General features: G+C 54.9%; 2 protein-coding genes across 15 annotated transcripts in view; one reads left to right on the top strand and one right to left on the bottom strand.

Moving 5' to 3' along the window:
• Nucleotides 1-19,038, top strand: part of IL18BP (interleukin 18 binding protein) — a 33,073-nt gene that overhangs the window by 8,780 nt on the left and 5,255 nt on the right. For 3 of the 5 annotated variants that reach the window (XM_049713895.1, XM_049713896.1, XM_049713897.1), the window contains one exon: nt 3,811-6,970. The exons of 1 other annotated variant lie outside the window; for it this stretch is intronic. In XM_049713895.1, the coding sequence (XP_049569852.1) occupies nt 3,811-3,938 (128 nt within the window). In that variant the 3' untranslated portion in view covers nt 3,939-6,970. Of the gene's footprint in view, nt 1-3,810; nt 6,971-19,038 lie in introns of those variants that run through there. One more of the 5 variants, XR_004476791.2, reaches the window with a different exon arrangement.
• NUMA1 (nuclear mitotic apparatus protein 1) overlaps nt 1-19,038 on the bottom strand; it is a 90,960-nt gene that overhangs the window by 4,113 nt on the left and 67,809 nt on the right. For 8 of the 10 annotated variants that reach the window (XM_049713866.1, XM_049713865.1, XM_049713868.1 and 5 more), the window contains exons 4-20: nt 16,944-17,023; nt 15,562-15,644; nt 14,888-14,968; nt 13,483-13,570; nt 12,056-12,176; nt 11,359-11,516; nt 10,951-11,068; nt 10,754-10,871; nt 10,311-10,451; nt 9,226-9,348; nt 5,675-9,073; nt 5,159-5,200; nt 3,599-3,667; nt 2,105-2,215; nt 1,803-2,021; nt 1,560-1,717; nt 22-268 (exon numbers count right to left, since the gene is read on the bottom strand). In XM_049713866.1, the coding sequence (XP_049569823.1) occupies nt 22-268; nt 1,560-1,717; nt 1,803-2,021; nt 2,105-2,215; nt 3,599-3,667; nt 5,159-5,200; nt 5,675-9,073; nt 9,226-9,348; nt 10,311-10,451; nt 10,754-10,871; nt 10,951-11,068; nt 11,359-11,516; nt 12,056-12,176; nt 13,483-13,570; nt 14,888-14,968; nt 15,562-15,644; nt 16,944-17,023 (5,356 nt within the window). The remainder of the gene's footprint in view (nt 1-21; nt 269-1,559; nt 1,718-1,802; nt 2,022-2,104; nt 2,216-3,598; nt 3,668-5,158; nt 5,201-5,674; nt 9,074-9,225; nt 9,349-10,310; nt 10,452-10,753; nt 10,872-10,950; nt 11,069-11,358; nt 11,517-12,055; nt 12,177-13,482; nt 13,571-14,887; nt 14,969-15,561; nt 15,645-16,943; nt 17,024-19,038) is intronic. The other 2 variants (XM_049713869.1, XM_049713870.1) reach the window with 2 other exon arrangements.

Here is a 19,038-nt window from a genome sequence, read left to right on the forward strand (position 1 = left end):
CCCCACTTGCAGCAGCCTGACCTTGGTCATGGTGATGTTGATGATTTGCGTGGTGCGCCGACGAGAGGAGCGGGTCTTCCGGCCTGAGTCCAGGAAGACATCCCCCAGGGAGTCCAGGCTGCTCTCCAGGGGGGGCTGACCCCGAGCGGGGATGGGGGTGAAGTAGAGACTCTCCAGGGATTCTACCTTGGGGGGCAGACGCTGGGAGATGGGCGAGGCTGGCTCTCCAGGGATGCTGGTGCCATCTGGCTGGGTACGAGGCAACTTGCTGTGGGGAAAACATCTGCTGAGGTGCCATTCCTGGGGCTACAAGGCATTTTGTCCATCCCTTTGCTCCAAAGCGACCAAGTCCTACATTTATTATTACAAGAAGACTAAGTCAAGCACCCCACCCTCTCTGATTTCTCAGAGGTATCAAGGAGAGTTCTTGACCTTGGCCTTCCATCCGTTCTCCATCCCTGGTGAGCCTATCCACTCCATGGCTCTCTGAACTCAATACTGGCAATTCCCAAACCCTGCTCCCAGACCCATATATCCACAGCCCCAGACCTCCCCCATGGATTCCACAACTAACGAACATGTCCCAAACCAAGTCCATTGTCTGTTCCTCCTCCTGTATCTCCTATTTCAGCAAGTAGGAGCTGGGAGGGGCGGCCTCCACCCAAGCCCCCAGCCACGAACACAGGCACAGTCCTACCTCTTCCCTCTCCTGCCAAACCCAATCGGCGAGTGAGTCTCCTGAGAGCTCTCCTAACCACACCATACTCCACTCTCACGCCCCTCCCTGCCTGCCTTGCCCCCTTCTCACCTAGACTTACAACAGCCTCTGAGAGACACAGAGTGGAGACAAACAAGGACTCGAGCCAGGCTGCCCAGGTTCAAGCCTAGCCCTGCCACTGTGGCACCTTGGGCAAGTGACTGCCCCTCTGCCCCAATTTCATCTGTGAAAGGAGATAATCATAGACGCTTCCTCAGAGTTGTTAAGGGATAAATGAATGAATACTTTTCAGGTGTTTATAACAGTGTCTGACACACATAAGTGTTGAACATTTCTAAAAACACATTTATTGTTTTTATTAAACTCTCAGTTTTCCCCTATCAGGACAGGCTTTCTAAGATGCAAACCGGACCATGTGCTCCTCAACACATGTGCTCACCCCCCACTCAGTGGGGAGTCCAGCCGGTCCTCAGGGACTTGGGCCCAAGCCCTTGCAACTTCATGTTCCAGCCCATCCAGGCTCTTTCTCGGCCTCTGCTCTCAACCACTCTCCTCCGTCCATCAGACACACCCCTACGGCTTCTTTCAAGACTCAGAGCAGGAGTGACAGCCTCCATGATGCCTTTTCTGACCACTCATTTTTATTTACTCCCACTGTGCTATATACAAACATCTGGTCTAATACCTCTAATACTTTCTTTATTCTTCTCTAAGAATAAGCTTCCAGAGGGCAAAGGGTTCACGTCTTATTTATCTCACAGCCCCAGTGCCCAGGATACAGCCTGATAAACAGGGGGCGCTCAAAGGACAACAGACGGAGGGAGGAAGGGTGCCTCCTGACCTGGTGATAGTGAGTGGGGTCCCCTCCTCGCAGCTCAGATCCAGGCTGTCAATGCTCAAGTCCAGCTGAGGCTTAGCCTGCGGCTCCCGGCTCTTTAAGGCGTCAGTCGCCACCTGGAACTTGCCCAGGTCCCGAAGCTGCTGGTCAGCGTGGGCAACCTGGGAAGGAGAGCCGAGAGAGTGAAGGGAGGCCTAAGCAGGGATGGCTGAGGAGAGGAGGGCGTCAGTGCAGCCAGGGCCCTACCTGTGCCTCCAGGCTGCGCACCTGGGCGGTGAGGTGACGGCAGGTCTGCTCGGCCTCCCTGGTCTTCAGCCCGGCCTGCTGCAGTTCCCGGCCCAGCCGATCCGCTTCAGCCCGCAGCTCCTTGTTCTCTGTCTGCAGCTGCTCCAGGCCCCGCAGCTGCTCCTGCAGCTCTTGGTTCTGCTGCTTCTTGGCATCATAATGAGTCTTGGCCTTCTCCATCTGGGTGGGCAGAGGGCAGGTGTGTTGGTGGGGCTGGGGTAGGGTGGGGCAAGAGGGCAGGTGGGCAGGACCAGGCTCCTTACCTGCAGCTTGTAGTGCTCAGCCGCCTGCTCCTTCTGGCTCAGCTGGGCCTGCAGCTCATTCAGCTGGGCCTGGAGGCGCTGCGCCTCTTGCTGGCTCTCACCTCCCTGGGCCTGGAAAGCACAAGGGCTGATCAGGGCTGCTGGTCTGTTTGCTCCACCCGAATCCATAGCCTCCTGGGCTCCATGGATGTTTTCAGACTCCTGCCTAACCTCTCAGGACACACAAAAAGACCTTTTACCCGCTCCCAACTCCAGCCTACCAAAACACCACACACCCCTCGAAGTGCACCTTCTATAGGAGCTTTTCCTGTCCAGCTAATGCCATTTCTGGAAGAGTTCTGGCAGCCTGCCTTTGCTTCTTTGAGACCAGGCACAAACCATCTCACTCTCTCTCCATGAGTACAGTCTCCCCGAGGAGGAAGGGCACTGATCCCCAGGGAACACCAGGGTGCAGAGCATGGAGCTAGGCACACAGCATGTGTGCTCTCTGAGGACACGTGAATTCATTTCTGCTCAAAACCACTCTAGGAACTAACTATCTCCACTTCAGAGATGAAGAAACTGAGCTCAGACCTTGAAAGCAAATTGACCAGGGTCACAGTAACTAAACAGCAGAGTAAGACTTGAACCTTGGTCCACCTGACTCCAAAGCCTGTGTGGGCTCATTTATGATGCCGGCACTGCCTCCTATCCAGACCATAGACTCCTGGGGAGCAGGGCCTGTGGCGGATTCTCTGTCCACCTACAACACCAGCAAATACTACGTCTGTAGCAGGCACTGGACAGGGCCATCCAGATCCAGCCTTACCTCTCCACATCTCCCAGCACCAGGAAGGCCCCTAAGAAGAGTGTAATAAGCATCTGTTTATCACGTAATTGTGACATGGTGTGGAGTACATGGCAGTGAGCTGGGGAAACAAAGCTGAGCTCCCACCAACTCTGTGACCCTCCGAGGGCCACTGGTGCCAAATTCCTTTGCCCCTAACTAAAAGCTGTGACGCCTAGAGCTGCAAAAAAGCAAATATTAAACCAAAGAAGGTGACATCGCTGAAAGCATTAAGAATATTAAATTGCATTGTAATATTAAACGTTACTGACGCTCCTCCCTGAGATTTAGCAGCGCAACCCAACTGAACTTTCTGCAGTGATGGAAATGTTCTGATTTGCCCTGTCCAGTACAGCAGCCACTAGCCACACATGGCTACTGAGCAGTGGAACTGTGGCTAGTGGAACTGTGGCTAGCGCAACTGAGAAACTGAATTTTAAATTTCATTTCAATTTAAATAACCACACATGGCTAGTGGCTACTGTAGCAGACAGTGAAGGTATGGGGGTTGGGGGCCACTCCAGTCTTCCCTTGAGAGCTCCCAGAGGCACAGGCGGGGCTCCTGAGGCTGCCAGGCCCCAGGGTGCCCCAACCCAGGGGCTTAGCACCTTCCCTCCCCGCTTGACCTGAGGCTAGCAGAGGGCAGGCCCATCCCCCAGCTGTCCCACCTTCAGCTTCTGCTGCTGCACCTTGCTGGCTTGGTCATGGTCAGCTAGCTTCTTACTCAGTTCTTCCACCTGGGGCAGGAAGGGAAAAGGAGAAGACAAGACTCAGGGAGGCCTTCCCCTGGATGTCCAGACAAATTACGCGGTTTTCCCCAGACCAGTCCCCAGTGTTCCTGGAAGAAGAAACTCAGGTCCTTTCTCTGGCCTCTAATTAGGGAACGGCCTGCTGCCCAGGCTGGTCAGCAGGACATTGAGTGATGTGACCCAACTCAAGTGCTGCCAGAGCCACCTGCCTGTGCTCGCCTCCAACCCCCACCTGCAGAGACAGAGACAGCACAGCTGACTCAGGAGCCGACACCCCACCACGTCCTACTGCCGCTGCTGCCGCTCCAGCCCCAACCTTCCCGGGCCAGACAGGACCAGGGGACCCAGTCTACCACTCCAGCAGACGTACTCAGTGAGTGCCCATCCCCCCTCCTCCCAGATACGGCCAGAGGAAAAGCCAGATGCTCGGACCTCTTCCCAATATCCACAAGCCGTTAGGGTTGGTGCTAGCGGTGTGGCTGCTGTGATTAGCACTGGGGGTCAGGCTGCTGGAAGAGGAGGGCAGGGGCAGCACATGTACTCCAAGCCCACCCCACTCCCACAGAGAGGAAGAGCGAAGGGAGGGAGGGGACGAGAGGGAGCATAACAGCCACAAACACTCCTGGCTCCCCCAGGCATTCCAGGAGCTCAAGCATGATCAGCAAAGGTGAGAGGCAAGGGCTCCATTGCTAACTGTTTGCTATTCAGTTTGAGCTTCCCCATCATCTCAGGCTCCTCGGAGGAGATGATGGGAGGAGAGAAGGGCCGACTCCTCAGCAGGCCCAAGGTGACAGGGTAGGAGGAGTGGTGGAAAGCGTGCTCCCACTAAATACCAGTTCGATAGCTTTGACATCTAGGGCAGCAGAGATCCTTGTGAGGGCACGGCAGCCAGACCTCCCCTCCTCTGACTTGTGGGAGCCCCTCCTGCTCCTCTCAACCTTGGCCTTCTTGCTCCCAGACATCACTACTCCATGCTCGGGGTTAAAACCCCAGAGAGTGATGGGCAGGCGTCCTGAGCTCACAACCCCCCTAATCTATGGGGACCTCCTGCACATCATCTTTCTGGTTTCTGTGGGAAAGAAGGGGCCTGTGTTAAACAAGGCCCATGGGCATCCTGCGAGTCCCCACAGTTGAGTACCCAAACTTGGAGTAGGTCTTGGAGGTTCAGGAATCCCAAGAGCAGTCTGTCGCTGGATCTGGTATGGGAAAGATGAAGCCTACCCTACCCCTCATCCCTGACAAGCGATGAAAGCACAGAAAAGTGGAGAGGCCGACCTGGGATGGGTGGGATGAGGCCTGAGAGAGGGCCTAGCACACTGCACTCTGGGGCGGCCTGGGCCTGGGTTCCACGGCTTGACCCTGCCCCCTTCACAAACAGTTCACAACAGGAGCCAGCGGAGGCAAGCTGCAGCCGGGGTCATGCACCGAGACCAGTCACCGCTTAAGCAGCCAGCATTTAGCGAGGACCTCAGGCATTACCTGCTTAGTTTGCTCTCTCTGAAATAACTCTAGCTGCTCCACCTGTGCGTGGGGAGGAGCAACGGAGACAGCATGAGATGGGGGCCAAAGAGGCACTGGCCCTGGTGCCAGGCTGACCTCACCGAGGCTCTAATCTTCCCATGGAACTAGACGTCTAAAAATTTTTGTAAATGCTAGCTCGGGTCATTCTAGTCGCCGGTGGCTCTCAGGGCCTCCACTGCAAGTGCGCCTCCTCACGACACTGTGCCTCAACGGGCTGATGGCCTTTGCAGCCTGACTCTCCAGGGACAGAGGCTTCGGAGAAGAGGAGGCTATTGGTATTTTCTGTAGGCCAACGGGGTGGGGGCAACAGACTTGAACTCTACCAGTCACCTCTCTTCCTCTGCCACCCAGTGAGTGTGGGAAGACAAGACACTCTAATCATGTGGGAGCCGGAGGCCCAGGAATGCAGAGAGACAACGTCCCCCCCTCCCACAGGGCTGCTCTCTGGGGGCGTACTTGAGCTGGATGCCTCACCTGGGCTGTGAGTTTCTGCCTCTCCTCCTGGAAACGCTGCCTCTCCTCCAGGACCTTGGCCTTGGCACCCTCGTACTTGGCAGTCATCACCTCCAGCTCCCGGGCAGAACTCTGTGCCTCCCGCTGCATCTCGGCCAGACGGGTCTCAGCCTCAGCACGCACAGCTGCCAGCTCTTGGCCGTACTTCTCCCGGGCCTGGTCCAGCTCCACTTCCAGGAACTGCCGGCCGAGGTTGGCCCGCTCGCCCAGCCCCCGGTTCTCCTCCGCCAGCAGGCCATGAGCCTTCTTCAGCATGCTCAGCTGCTCTGCATAGCTGGCCTTCTCTGCCCGCAGCTGCTGGGCTGCTCGCTCCTGCTCTGCCACCTTCTGCCGCAGGGGCACCAGCTCCCCGAGCTCGCGCTGGGCCCGCAGCAGCTCTGCGCGCAGCCCACCGGCTGCCTGCTTGCTCTGCTCCAGCTCCTCTCGATGGCGTTTCTCAGTGGCTGCCTGCTCAGCCTGCAGCTGCTGGCACAGGTGCTTAGCGGGCAGCAGCTCGCTCACCAGGGCCTGCGTGCTGGTGTGCTCAAGCTGCAGGGCAGAGAGGGCCTGCTCCTTCTGGAAGAACTTCTCCTGCCAAGCCTTCAACTCTTGGCCCAGCTCTTCTGCTCGCTCTGCCTGCGAGGCCAGCTCCTGCCTCAGGCTCTCGGAAGCCACCCGCTGCTTCTCTGCCTCCTCCCGGAGGGTCTGGACCTCCTCCCGCAGAGCGGAACTGCGTTCCGCGGCCCTGGCGCTGCTGCTGGCCGTCTCTGCCTGGAGCAGACGCAGCCTCTCTTCCAGCTTCTGACTCTTCTCTGACTCGGCAATAACCAGCCGCTTCAACTCCTTGCTCTCGCCTTCCTTCTCCAGCACCTGGCGGTTCAGGATGGACACCTCCTCCTCCAAGCTGCTGATGAGGCTGTTTTTCCTCTCAGCCTCCTGCTGACTCCGGGCCACCTGTGCCTTCCACCCATCCTCAGCCTTGCCATGCTCTTGGGCCTTGGCGCGGAGGGTGGCCAGCTCCCTCTGGGCTGAGGCTAAGGTGTCCTGACCGCTCCCCAGTTCCTGGGCCTTCTGCTCTAACTGGCCCCGCAAAGTCTCCAGAGCACTGGCCTGCTCCGCGTGGGAGGCGCGCTCAGCCTCGAGGCTGCGCTCCAGGCTGGAGGACTTCTCCTGATACTCGCAGACCTGTTGCTCCAGCCTGCTCACCTCTGCCCGCAGAGCCTCCAGCTCCGGGCCTGTTTGCTCCGTCTTTCCGGTAGCCTCAGACTGGGCTCCCGACCCGGAAGCGTCTTCTCGGCTGGCCGTCCCTAGAGACTGTGGGCACTCCTCCTCTTTCCCGGCCAGCTGTTCCTTCAGCCGCTCCACAGTCTGCTGAAGCTCCTTCAGCTCTGCCCCCTGGGCTGCCTCCTGCCCACGAAGCTTGGCCAGCTCCTGATCCTTCCCCTCCTTTTCCATCAGGGCGCGGGCCAGTGCCTCCTGCAAGGCAGCAAACTCCACACGCTGCTCGTTGAGGGCATTCTGCAGCCGCATCTCAAGCTCGGCCTTGGCGGCCTTCTCCAGGGCAAGGTCGGCTTGGGCCCGGCCCCGCTCCTGGGTCAGCCGCGCCACCTCCCTCTCCTGCTGTCCACGCTCCTCCTGCTGCTGCCCCTGGCTCTCCATCAGCGCGGCGCGCAGCCTCTCCAGCTCACTGCCCATTTGCTCTGCCTCACGCTCCATGGCCTGCAGTGCAGCCTGCGTGCTGCAGAACGGGCGTCCCTGATGCTCTTTCAGCCACTCCGACTCTCTGTCTCCTGCCCTGGGCGGCTCCTTGAGTAGCTCCTGGGAGGCCGTTTCATGCTGCTCACCCGCCTTGCGCACCAAGGCCTCCAGGCGGACCACCTCCTTGCTGGTGGCAGCCATCTTCTCCTGCAGAGCGGACAGGTCGTCTGCGAGCTTCTGGGCCCTGACCTCCTTCTCCTGGACCTGCTGCAGGGCCCTGGCCAGGCTGGCGTGGAGCTGAGCAAGCTCACTCTGCTGCCGGCCGATCTGGAGCTCGCTGTGGGCCTCTATCCCTGCCACCTTCTCCTTTGCCTCCTGCAGCTCCTGGCGGGCCTTTTCGCATTCCTCCTTCAGGGTCATCAGCTGTTCCTGGAATATGGCTCCGTACTGTGCCTCCTCCTGCTGGCTGTCCTCGTACCGCTCACGCCAGGTGGCCACCTCCTTGGCAAGCTGCTCACACTCAGTCTCAGCCTCGCGCTGGGAGGCGATGGCCTCAGCCAGCTCCTGCCGCAGGGCTTCTGTCTTGGCCTGATGGGCCTCCCCGAGCTGCTGCAGTCGGGCCTCCAGCCCCCTGCGCCCAGCCTTCTCTTCTTCCAGCTCCTGCTGTTCCTGCTCGTGCTGCTCCACCAGGCTCCGGGCCTCCGCCTCCAGCCTGGAGATGCATCGCTGCTGCTCTTCCAGGATGTCTGCAGCCCTGTGCTTCTCCTCTTCCAGGCTGCCCTTGGTGACCTTCAAGGACTCCTCAAGGGCCCGGACCTGCTCCTGGAGCTGGGCCTTCTCCTGGGCCACCGTTTCTCTCTCGGTTGCTTTTTGCTGCTCAGACCTCAGCTGGGCCTTCAGCTCTGCCACCTGGGCCTGCGCCTCACACCGCTCCTGGTGGGCTGCCTCAGCACGGGCATGGAGCTCCTCCACCTTCTGGCTCAGCTCTGCCTTCTCCCGCCGGGCCTGTGTCACCGAGGTCTGGGCACTGTCCCGGGCTTCACTAGCAGCCTGAAGCTGCTGTTGCAGGACTTCCAGCTCGGCGGCCTTCTCCTTCCCCAGTGCCTCCAGCTGCTGGAGGGCCGCATCCCTCTCCCGTAAAGAGGCCTCCCGCTCCTCAGCCGCAGCGGCCAGCTGCTGGGCGTGGTCTCGCCGGGTGGCCTTCTGCTCCTTGGTGGCCTCTTCCAACTGCTGTTCCTTCTGCTCCAGGCTGCTGCTCAGCTGCTCCACCTGCTGGCGGAGGCTCTGGGAGGCCTGTTCCTGCCGCTGGAGGGTCTGCGCGAGCTGCGCCTGCTCTGTTTGGGCCTGCTGCTTCAGGCCAGCCAGTTCTTGATCCCGCTGCTGGACGGTGGCATTGAGGGTGGCGAGCTCGGAGGTCATCGTGGCCACCTGGGCAGACAGCCGGGCCCCTTGAGCCTGAGAGGCCTGCTCCAGCTCTTCCTTGGCCTGGCCAAGGTTGGACAGGGAGCCCTGCAGCTCGGCAATCAGGCTGGCCAACTGCTGCTTTTCTTCTTCAAAGTGGCTCCGCTCGGCAAGCAACTTGGCTTCCCGCTGGCCCAGCTCAGTCTCCAGCACCTCCACTCTGGCTTGGAGCTGGGTGTTGTCTGCAGCGAGAGTGGCTGCCTCTTGTTTGAGAGTCTCCAGCTGGTGAGATAAAGAGACAAATGGGGCTCAGCACGACTCCTCGGTCCCCCGGCCCCTCTGGGGATTGAGGACCGCCAGGAACCTGAACACGGCGAACGTGGGTCTGCAGCAATCCCAGCACACAGGTCTCACCCCTGCCCCTGAGATCCTACCTGCAAGACATCACCCAGCACCTCGCCCTTCTCCCGGGGTGGGTTCTCCCGCAGCTGGGCCAAATGTTCTTCCAGCTGTGAAAGTTTTCCCTGAAGGATTTCATTCTTCTCTTCAAGGCATTTCTGGGAGTATACAAGAGCCCCATGTTAACAGAAGTGGAACAGGCACCGGATTACCACACAAACCCTTTTGAACATCAACAAAACATAAGACCCTATTACCTTATTACCAAGATCTCCTTTTGCCCTGACCTAGGTAGGGGAAAACTTGCAGAAATCAAGGACCTGGGACCATGAGAGACCTGACTCTCTAGCCCTGGTACCAGGGCTCAGTTAAGTCAAGTGACCTGCTCATTTCTTCTCCAAGGCTGCTGAGTTTACTCCAGATTTCCTCACTGTATGCCCTTCCTCACTCATGTCTTGACTCTCAGATAATCCAAAAACCCATCAGCTTAAAAATATCCCAACAGTCTGAGCATCAACAGCAGCAGCATCCCCTGGTCCCCTGCCCCACTTTACACCACTGTTCACTAAGTACCTACAATAGGCCAGGCACTGTGCTGGGTACCTCTCTGAATTTCTAACCTACCCAACAGATCTGGGAGGTAGCTACTACCATCCCTTTTTTTTTTTCTACAGGGTAAGAATCTGAAGCTCAGAAGTAAAGTGCTTTGCCCCCGGGCTACATGGTTATTAATAAGTGGCAGAGCTGGATTCTTATTAGCAATAATAAATAACAGTAACTAATTCACTGAGAGCTCACTTTGCACCAGACAATGTGTGTTCAGTGCTCCATATGCATTATCTTACGACGGATAATGAGGCAGCTACCCATTCTTTTTCCCATTTTAGGAAAAGGATGCCTAGAAAGAAAGTCAAGTAACTTGTCCAAGAGCCACACCTTGTAAACAGCAGAGACAGGATTCATAGGTGTACTGGCCTGAAGCCCATTACAGCACACTATTAAGCCTTGAAAAGTAGGCAGCATAATTCCCAAAGGCCCCAAAGAATAGAGCGGTAAACGGAATTCAGCTTTGAGTGTGTGGTCAAGACTGTGGCCCTGACTTCCCCAAGCAGAGGGTTACCTTGTCCTGCAGGGCTGTGCCGAGCTCCTTCTCCAGATGGGTCTGCTTCTCCACCCACTCCCGAGTGGCCTTGCTGTGCTCTTCTGTCAGTTCATTGAGGGCCCCCTGTAGTTGCTGCAGGTGACTGGCAAACTCCCGCAGCTGAGACAGACAAGAGGGAACGCCCATCACCCAGGGTCAAAACTGCCAACACCACTGCTATCTGACCCCTGAGCTCCAGGGCCTGGACAGCTCCCATTAGCCTTCCAACCTTCCTCAAACCAATCGCAACTATTCACGTCTCTGACTCAGGACTACAAATCAAAACTTAGGGCCACCAGCCGGTCCCTGGCAGCAGCCAATTACGGAATGAGGACATTCTCCTCAACACTCTTTGGGGGAATTTTCCAGACCAATTCAAGCAAAGGGGCTTCCAGGTGGGGGCCAGAAACCTCAACACTCACCTTAAAGGAAAGGTCCCCATTCTCTTCAGAAAGCTGGTTAATTTTGCGATCCATCTGGCTCTTCTCTGTCTTCAGGTCCTGGCACTGCCTCAGAGTTTCGTGGAGCCGTATGGTGAGGCTGCAAGGGAGGGGAGCAGTGAGGAAAGAGCATATCTCCCCTGCCCCGGGAGTGGGAAGGACGGTAGGGAGCACTGTACCTCTCATTCTTGCCACGGAGCTCCTCAAGCTCCCTGGGCTCCAGCGGACTGGCTGCCTGCTTCTCGTGCAGCAGAGCCAGGCGGTCGATGCGCTGCTGCATCACGGCTATCTGCGCATCTGCCCCAGAGGAGGGGAGGACAGAGGAGAGTTAGCACAGGACTAAGGGGAGGAGGGGGAGGAAGGAAGAGGCGTCCAATCCCGGGGAAAGGAAGGAGGGTGGCAAGGACAGAACCAGCTTCCAGGAGGTCAGCCTGACAGGCCCAGGGCTGAGCTCTAAGCATCCGGGCCAGCAGAGGCGACAACACAGAAGACAGAGGGGCCACGCCTCAGACAAGCCCAGCACTTCCCCGGATGAAAATCCCAAATGCTGCCCGTTAACACACATCTGCCAGCGGCAGGCCACCTACCCTTCTCTGTGAGGAGCTTGCGGTTCTCGGCCAACTCCAGCTCCAGCTCGTCTCGATTATTTCTCTCATCTGCAAGCTGCTTCTTCAGCCGCCTCATCTGGAATTGTGGGGTCTGCAGAATGTCACCCATGGGGGAGGCTGGAGAACCTGGGAGGAAGCTGAGGAAGGAGATGGTCCAGATGCCATGGTCAGAAACCGACGTGAGGGCTGAAGCTACCGACCACAGGCGGGGCTGGGGGAGCCCGGCCCTATGGTTGTGAGCACCGGCTGCGGGGCCCAAACACCTGGGGTCTGTCTGCAGTGCTACCTCGTGCCTTATGACATGACCCTGAGAAAGCTTTTCTTCTTCCTCCAAGCCTTAATTTCTCTATGCCCTCCCCCGCCCCCATCGCTGCAAAAGGAGTGCATTCCCTTTGCCTCTACAGAGCTGCACTAGGAGAACGGACTTTAGCACAGTCTCCAGGGAAGCAAGAAATTCCATAAACAAAGAACAGCCTTTGAAAGGCCTTCTGCCGAGGACAGATCCCAACCAATTCCCCCATTAGTACTGGGGCAGGGGAGGGCATCCCAGATCTACAAGATACTCCAAGCACTCTTGATGACATAAGGGGCTGGTCAACAGCTTAGCCTCTAGGATGCAGGGATCTGAGGACTGGATGTTGAGGCCCCATCCCAGGAGAAGAGGCCCAGCACATACTTGTTCCCACTGGAAGAGGCGACTTTCTGTAGCTCTAGGAAGCGAACCTCCCTCTTGGCCTGGTGGCTGGGTGGGGAGAGCTCTTCAGAGATGGTGCTGGAACAGGGGGAAGGGACAGGAGCTAGAGGGGAAGGAGTAAACAAGCCAAAGAGAGGTTAGTAAGAGGGTGGACAGATTTGCATCTTTATGCAATTTGAGAACTCGCCTTAGTGGGAATGAATCCAGACACTTATAGGTAAGCTGCAGAGGGAGGCGCTTGGGCAGAACGTGAAGCCTGGTGTCTGGGTTACCCAGAGGTCAGTGCCCTAAGCCAAATCAAGCAAGGGGCTTCTGCTTCCACAGATCCCCAGCACTCAAAGAGCGCAGTGAAGTGACTGTGTCCCCCGTGCTCAGAGACTGGACCAAGTGCTCACGCTTTTCCCTCAAGCCAACCCTGAGCAGATCTCCTCTCAGCCCCAATGACCTCTCGAGTCAGAACCACCAGCCTCCTTGCTGAAGCCCTCCATTCTGAAATCGTGCACTGCCAGCATGACTTCTTTCTCAAAACCTCCTCTTCCCCTGGTTCCCACGGTGACCTTCGCATGGCCCTCCTACTTCTAACACCGGGTCTCGGTCTCCCTCACCTGCTCCTCCCGCCTCCCTCTCCCACCTGCCCTCCAAGCCCCAGAGCTCTGATGGGGCCCGTGTGCTCTGCCCACGGTGCCCAAGGCTTCAATGGCCATCCATACACAGACTTGCAAGCCCACAGCCTGGCCCAGAGCCCTCTCCTGCATTCTAGACTCACATCTGCAACATCTCCACCTGAAGGGCTGACGAGGAACCTGAACACAAGGAACATCCAATTCAGTGGCTGGATGAACGTGCCTAGACCCACACCTTACACCCTGTTGCTGTCAGACGGCTCTTCCAAACAGGCAGCACTCTCACTCTCTCTGATGTACTTCCAGCAAGACACTTGGTAGATTCGATATCTCCCTGTTCTAGCACTTATTCCTTATCATACATTCTGGTTTATGTATCTGCCTTCCCACCTAGAACACGGGCATTATGTAGGAAAAACAATTTTCTAAGACTGTGTACTCCCAGCTTATAAACCTAGAGTAATGACTATTTAAACTACAAAAAACAAAAAAAGAAGTGTGTGTGTGTGAGGGGAGCGGGGGCGGGTAATCAAGGAGAACCCACAGCAGACATGATCACTTATAAATGTTCTGCTTAGCTGCTGCCAGGCGCAAGAAGGAGCTCTGTGGGAACTGGGATGATGGCAAGATGGCCCAGAAATCAACTTACCCCCTTACACACGTTTCCTAAGCACCAACTCTGTGACTTGTGTTGGGGCAAATCCCCACTGCACTTCCTGACAACTCAGCATCCTAGCACTCCCCAGCTCAGAAAAGAGAGGATCCTTGGGAATGATCCCAACTTACCTTTCTGTAAGAAGTTCTCTGAGTCCTCATTCAGGTTTAGCCCATCCTCATGGTCCAGCACAAATTTGAGAATGACAGCTAACTCAGCCTGGACCACAGACAGAGAAAGAGCATCATTTAGGTGTTCGGGAGGCCCGAAGGGATGGAGGGCACCATCCTGGCCGTGCCAGCCCTAGGAGCCTGCTGGAGCCCATTCTTCCTCTCAGACCTGAAGACCCACGGTCCAGCCAAGAACACTCCACCAGAGACATGGTCACCCTACTTGTCCCCAGCCCCTCTTCTCCCCTAAAGACGTACCCAGGGTGAGACAGAGGTCCAAACTGACTTTGCTCCTGACCATGAGATGAGAATGGGCAAGCAAAGTAATGCAGTCAGAAAGCTTTCATACATAACCCTGTTGGCCTCTTCCAGCTGACCTCACTGTTGTTCTTTGTCTGAGTGAGAACTCCTCCAGGGCTCATCCAAAGCTTAGCCACCAGCAGGTATAATCTTGCCTTCTCTGTTTGAATTCCAAAGCTACAGAGTTTATCTGATTTTCCTGGCCATCTCTGTAGTTCCTTATTCCTTTAGAATCTGTTTCTACCAGGTCTATGATCAGCTTGGAGCAAAGAAAAGGTTAAAGAAAGGAAGGAGCCACCCATGCCTCCCACGCCACTACAACCCCCAACCCCAGAGACGAGCCATGAGCTAAGTGAGTACGAGATGGGATGACTCAACATTTCTACCACCACGTGAAAGGCCACAGCTCTCTGGACACTGCCCCACCAGTCACCTACATTACCCACTGTGGCATCCCAGCTGCTTCTGCTCTGGAAAATAAAGGACAGCTGCTCATATAGGAAGCAAGGAAAACATCAGGACCCATATGGCAGGTAGTTCCTGGAAACCAGGTCAATTCCCTCTCTAATGAAACAGACGCACCAACTCTTCACTTAGGGACCATGCAGAGCAGGGGACAGGACGTAACCGCTCTCAGCTAGACTGTCATGGCGGACAAAGACATTCTCACTAATCCTTCCTACCAGAGGAAAGGAGGAAGAAATGGAGTGACAGTTTGTGTAAAACACACACACGTACATACGGGAACACATACACGGAGAAAGAATAATTTCTATGTATTATCCAAACAGTTCAGGTAAGGGTACAGTTAAATTTACGTACATGAAAAGGACTTGGAAGTATATCCTTTAAAAGTTACCAGTTATTGCTGAGAATGAGATTACTGGCAACTGGTACTTCCTTCTTTGTGCTTTTCAATATCTTCCAGACTTTCTATAATGAATGGCTATAACTACTATAACATAATTTTTAAAAAGAACAACATACGCTGTTTAAAGAAAAACAACTGGAATGAGATAAAACACAGGCAAGACCTGCTGGGTGGGGTGGAGGCACAAGGCCTTACCTGAATCTTGTATTCAAATTGTTCCCAGTCCCTGGGACTTCTGGAGCTCATGGAGGAGTGGTATAAGAGCAGCATGGTCATCTAGAAGCCAAACAGGAGGCAATCACTGAGCAGGGTTCTCTTCTCGGTCCCCACCCCTGCCCCACTCTGGGGACTCTGAGCTATTCTGAGACCCTTCCAAAGCTCCTAGAATTCAGCAGCCCCAGGCCGCTGCCCTTAACTGCATCAGGAATCACTTGATTGAGGACTCAGTGCTCACTCTGCAAAAAGCCAGGTGCCAGAATTCCTGCATAACTAAATTCCTGGACTCATGGAACCCTGGGTATGAAGCTTAAGGCATCATCTATAGGCCAGCACCCAGAAACAGAAGAGGGAATGAAGTGGACTGAGCTAAAAAGAAAAGTGTGACGACAGCTGGGTGAGGCCTGATTCCTGCCAGGTCTCCATTGAGGCCACAGTAATGATCTAGTCAACCTCCCTGTCATAAAGGTGGGCTCCTAAAATCCTTGGCTGAATCAGCCTCTGCCTCACTAGGTAGCTGCCTGGACCTACCGCCTACCTCCACGAGGCCCAGAAATAAAGCCCCACCACTTCTTCTGGGTTAAGAAAAGGCCCCTCTGCAGGCCCCTCTGGTGCCACCCTCCCCCCAGACCAGTCTGGTATTCCACGGGTACCTTGGCAAGTTCCAGCTCTGATCCCTCCATCACCTTCTGCACTGACACCAGGCGTTCTGGAGAAGAGGGATGTTTTCGGTTTTCTGTAATGACAACAATGTAGAAAACACGGTGAATTTCCTGGGGACCATCTCTGAGATCATCAGAACACCTCACAGTCAGAGGAGCAGAATGGCTGGTGGGACCAGGAGATGCAGGGCTCCTTATTCCTAGGTCCCCTCTCGCCCAACATACACGTTTCCACCTGAAGTTAGTTCTATCCTGGATTGGTCCAAGGACTACAGGGATAGTTAAAGAAGAAAGGAGCCTGGAATTCACAGCAGCTCTGGGGCCTGACATTGCACTCACCTACCCACGCACCAACTCCCACTCAGCACCACAGAGGAGGAGCCCAGAGATTCCAGGTCACTCAAGAGTCTCATTCCAACTGCGGCTGCAGAGGAAGCCCACCTGCAGCTGAGTCAGACCAGGGCTGGGACACCTGGTTCTTATGCTGCCAGAGGGGCAGGGCTCAATTACTAACACCCTGCTTTATCTAAATCCATTATCACCTTTCTTATAATTCTCTTGAGGTGGGGATGGTAGATAGCTCCCGTGTCAAAGATGAGGACTCTGTCCACAGCTATATGAGGGAGGAGAATTGACAAGTGCTGTGCTAGAAGCTTTGCATGTGTTATTTTTTTTAATATTCATTCACTCATTCATTTATTTATTTGGCTGCACCGGGTCTTAGCTGCGGCATGCGGGATCTTCGTTGCGGCATGCGGGATCTAGTTCCCTGACCAGGGATCGAACCCAGGTCCCCTGCATTGGGAGCGCGGAGTCCTAACCACTGGACCACCGGGGAAATCCCGCATGTGTTATTTACTCTATCCATCAACCTTAAGAGCAATTACTATGATCTTCATTTTAAAGACAGGGAACCCATGTCCAGAAAGGTCACACAAACAGTAGAGTAGAAGGGCCAAGATTTCAACCTTAACCTGCCTGTGCCCCTATACCTATCACCTAAGCAACTAATTCAATGTTATCAGGGGAAAATGTTTTTCTTGCAAGGGGAAGAGGGTAACATGGATCCTTCTGTCTCCTTGCAGTGGGAGGAATGGGAGCCCAAGATGATGAGTCCCCAAAACCGACCCTCTGGCTCTACCTGGATCCCGAAATGGGCTCTGGGACTGCAGAGACACTCCTCCCCAACTGGTGCAGGCATCACCAGGCCCAGGGAAGCCGCCCCAGTTGTACTCATCTTGGTGGTACAGAGTGGGCAGCCTCAAGCCTTTGCTCCCCCAGATACCTGGGACCTGGTTCTTCCAGGTCCAGATACCCAAGTCCCAGGAGCTGAGGAAGCAGCTCCTTCCCAGCTAGATAAGAAAAGTGCTTACTCTGCAGAAAACTGCACACAAATTCCAGTCTCTCTGGCACCGGCTGCTGCAGAATCTGCTGCCCTTCGTCAGTGCCATGGCTAGAAAAAGAGCAAGTATTAGAACCAGAGTACTTAGCAATCCTTCCCTCCTTGCTACCGCATTACATACCACCTTCCCATCCCTTCAGGTTGGATCTGTGCTGGATCCGGGGGAGAACCAGACCAGACATTGGAGGCAGGGGAGAAGATACCAAGACACCATTTAGCCAGAAGGAACTGTGTCGTGGTTGAGAAGTGGGGACTTGAGGCATGAGGTCCTCCTGGAAAAGATGGCATTTGTGAATATCAAAAAGCTCTGTGGGAAGGGGGTCGAGAGGCGATGGAGGCAGCACAGATGACTGGCAAGCCAGGACTGATAGCCTTCAACGGCTCAAGTGTAAAACGTCAGGATGCCTGTGAATGTGGCTAGAGTACGAGTCAGAGAGGACTATGGAAAGGGAAAAACAGATCTAAAAACTGAAAGAACAGGAGGGAACGAGGCTCTGAAGTGACAGGGCGAAGTTCACCACACACTGAAGGCTGAGGTGGCCTCCAAGAGGCCAGGCCAAGGGACAATCACTCTCCATCTGTGGCCTTTGCGGTGCTTGTGTTTGTTTAAGTGGAAAGGCAAGCCAAGTGTGGAGAGCAATGAGGGCAGGGAGGCAGCAGGGGGCGCTCTCACACTGCCCTGGCCCCTTGACCCCGGCCCCTCAGGCTAAGTGCAGTTTCATTTTCGGAAGGGACTACCCTTACTTCAAGTTAGAAAGCTGACTTTTCTATCTAGGCTACGGCTGAAGACACTGATTGAAAAGCCTCCTGTTCTTCAGAACCCGAATCTCTAAGTTTCAATCAACTTTCTGGAGGGCAGGGCAGACTCTAGAATCCTCCAGTGCCAGACATCCTGCAAAGCACAAGAAGCATCCTAGGCAAGACCATGAGAGTAGCTCCCTCCAGCTCCCACGGGATTACAAAGGCTTCTTCCAAGTGAACCCCCCACAGGAAGCACTTTGGGTAGCTGGTCTGTGACTAGGGACACCTACAAAGTCTTTTATAGATGCTAATCTCCTCACAGACTCCTGAAAGAGCCATCTTCCCTACCCACCCACAATCTGGACTGTTGTGACTCTCTTTGCCCTCAGCACAGAGTAGTAATTTACCTAAGTGTATTCCATTGGATAAAAATAAACAGGGTACTTGGGCTAAATGTTTGAGAAATACTGGGTTAAACCAAACTGAACATTTTCTAAAGAAGGTATAAATACGCATTATTTCCTAAACCTATCTGACCACAAACCTCTTCTTTCCCCCACTGAGCCCCTGGGATAAGTACAGGTGCACGGAACATGCTTTGGAAAACACTAGTCCTGGGGAAATCCAGCCCATCCTTTAAGACGGCACTCAAGTCTCATCTCTGGCAGGAAGCCAAGCAGAACCACTGCAAGTCACGTCTCCCCTCTCCTTCTCAGGAATTCCTACAGTACTCACGGATACAGGTGCATCATTTATAACTGACCGCTCTTTGTGAGCTGAAAGCTAGGAATACAGCAGGTGCTGAGTACATATGGGCTGACTGACAGATGAGGAATACTTTTTACTGGGAAGAGCAGAGGTCAATGTCAGTAAGACAAATGTCAGAGCTTTAAGTTTTCTGGAAAAATGCCTCCACTAAACTTTGCTATGCAAGCCTCATAGATATCAAAGAAATGGGACAGGCTTTTTGCTTTAGGCTATTCACCATGCACAGGAAAACAGAAAGGGAAACTTATCAGAGGGGTGGAGCCCAAAGAATTCTCCCAGAGAGAAGGCCAAGTGGCCAAGGAACAAGCTTTTGTTCGATTCCCACAGCTTCTATCTGCCACCAACCCTGCCATCCTCCACTGCCTTCCCCTGAGAACTAGGTGTCTGATTTCAGTTAGCAACAGTAGGAGCATCACAAATGAATCAGCCAGAACACGTTCACCAAGAACGTCTGTTTTCCCAAAGGAAGTTGGTCTGAATCATCCTGGATTTGAGATGGAAATCAGGGTTAACCTGGGATTTCAACAGCCCCTCCATCCAACACACACACACATTCT

This window comes from Orcinus orca, chromosome 8 (genome assembly GCF_937001465.1).
Source record: "Orcinus orca chromosome 8, mOrcOrc1.1, whole genome shotgun sequence".
Taxonomy (NCBI): Eukaryota; Metazoa; Chordata; class Mammalia; order Artiodactyla; family Delphinidae; genus Orcinus; species Orcinus orca.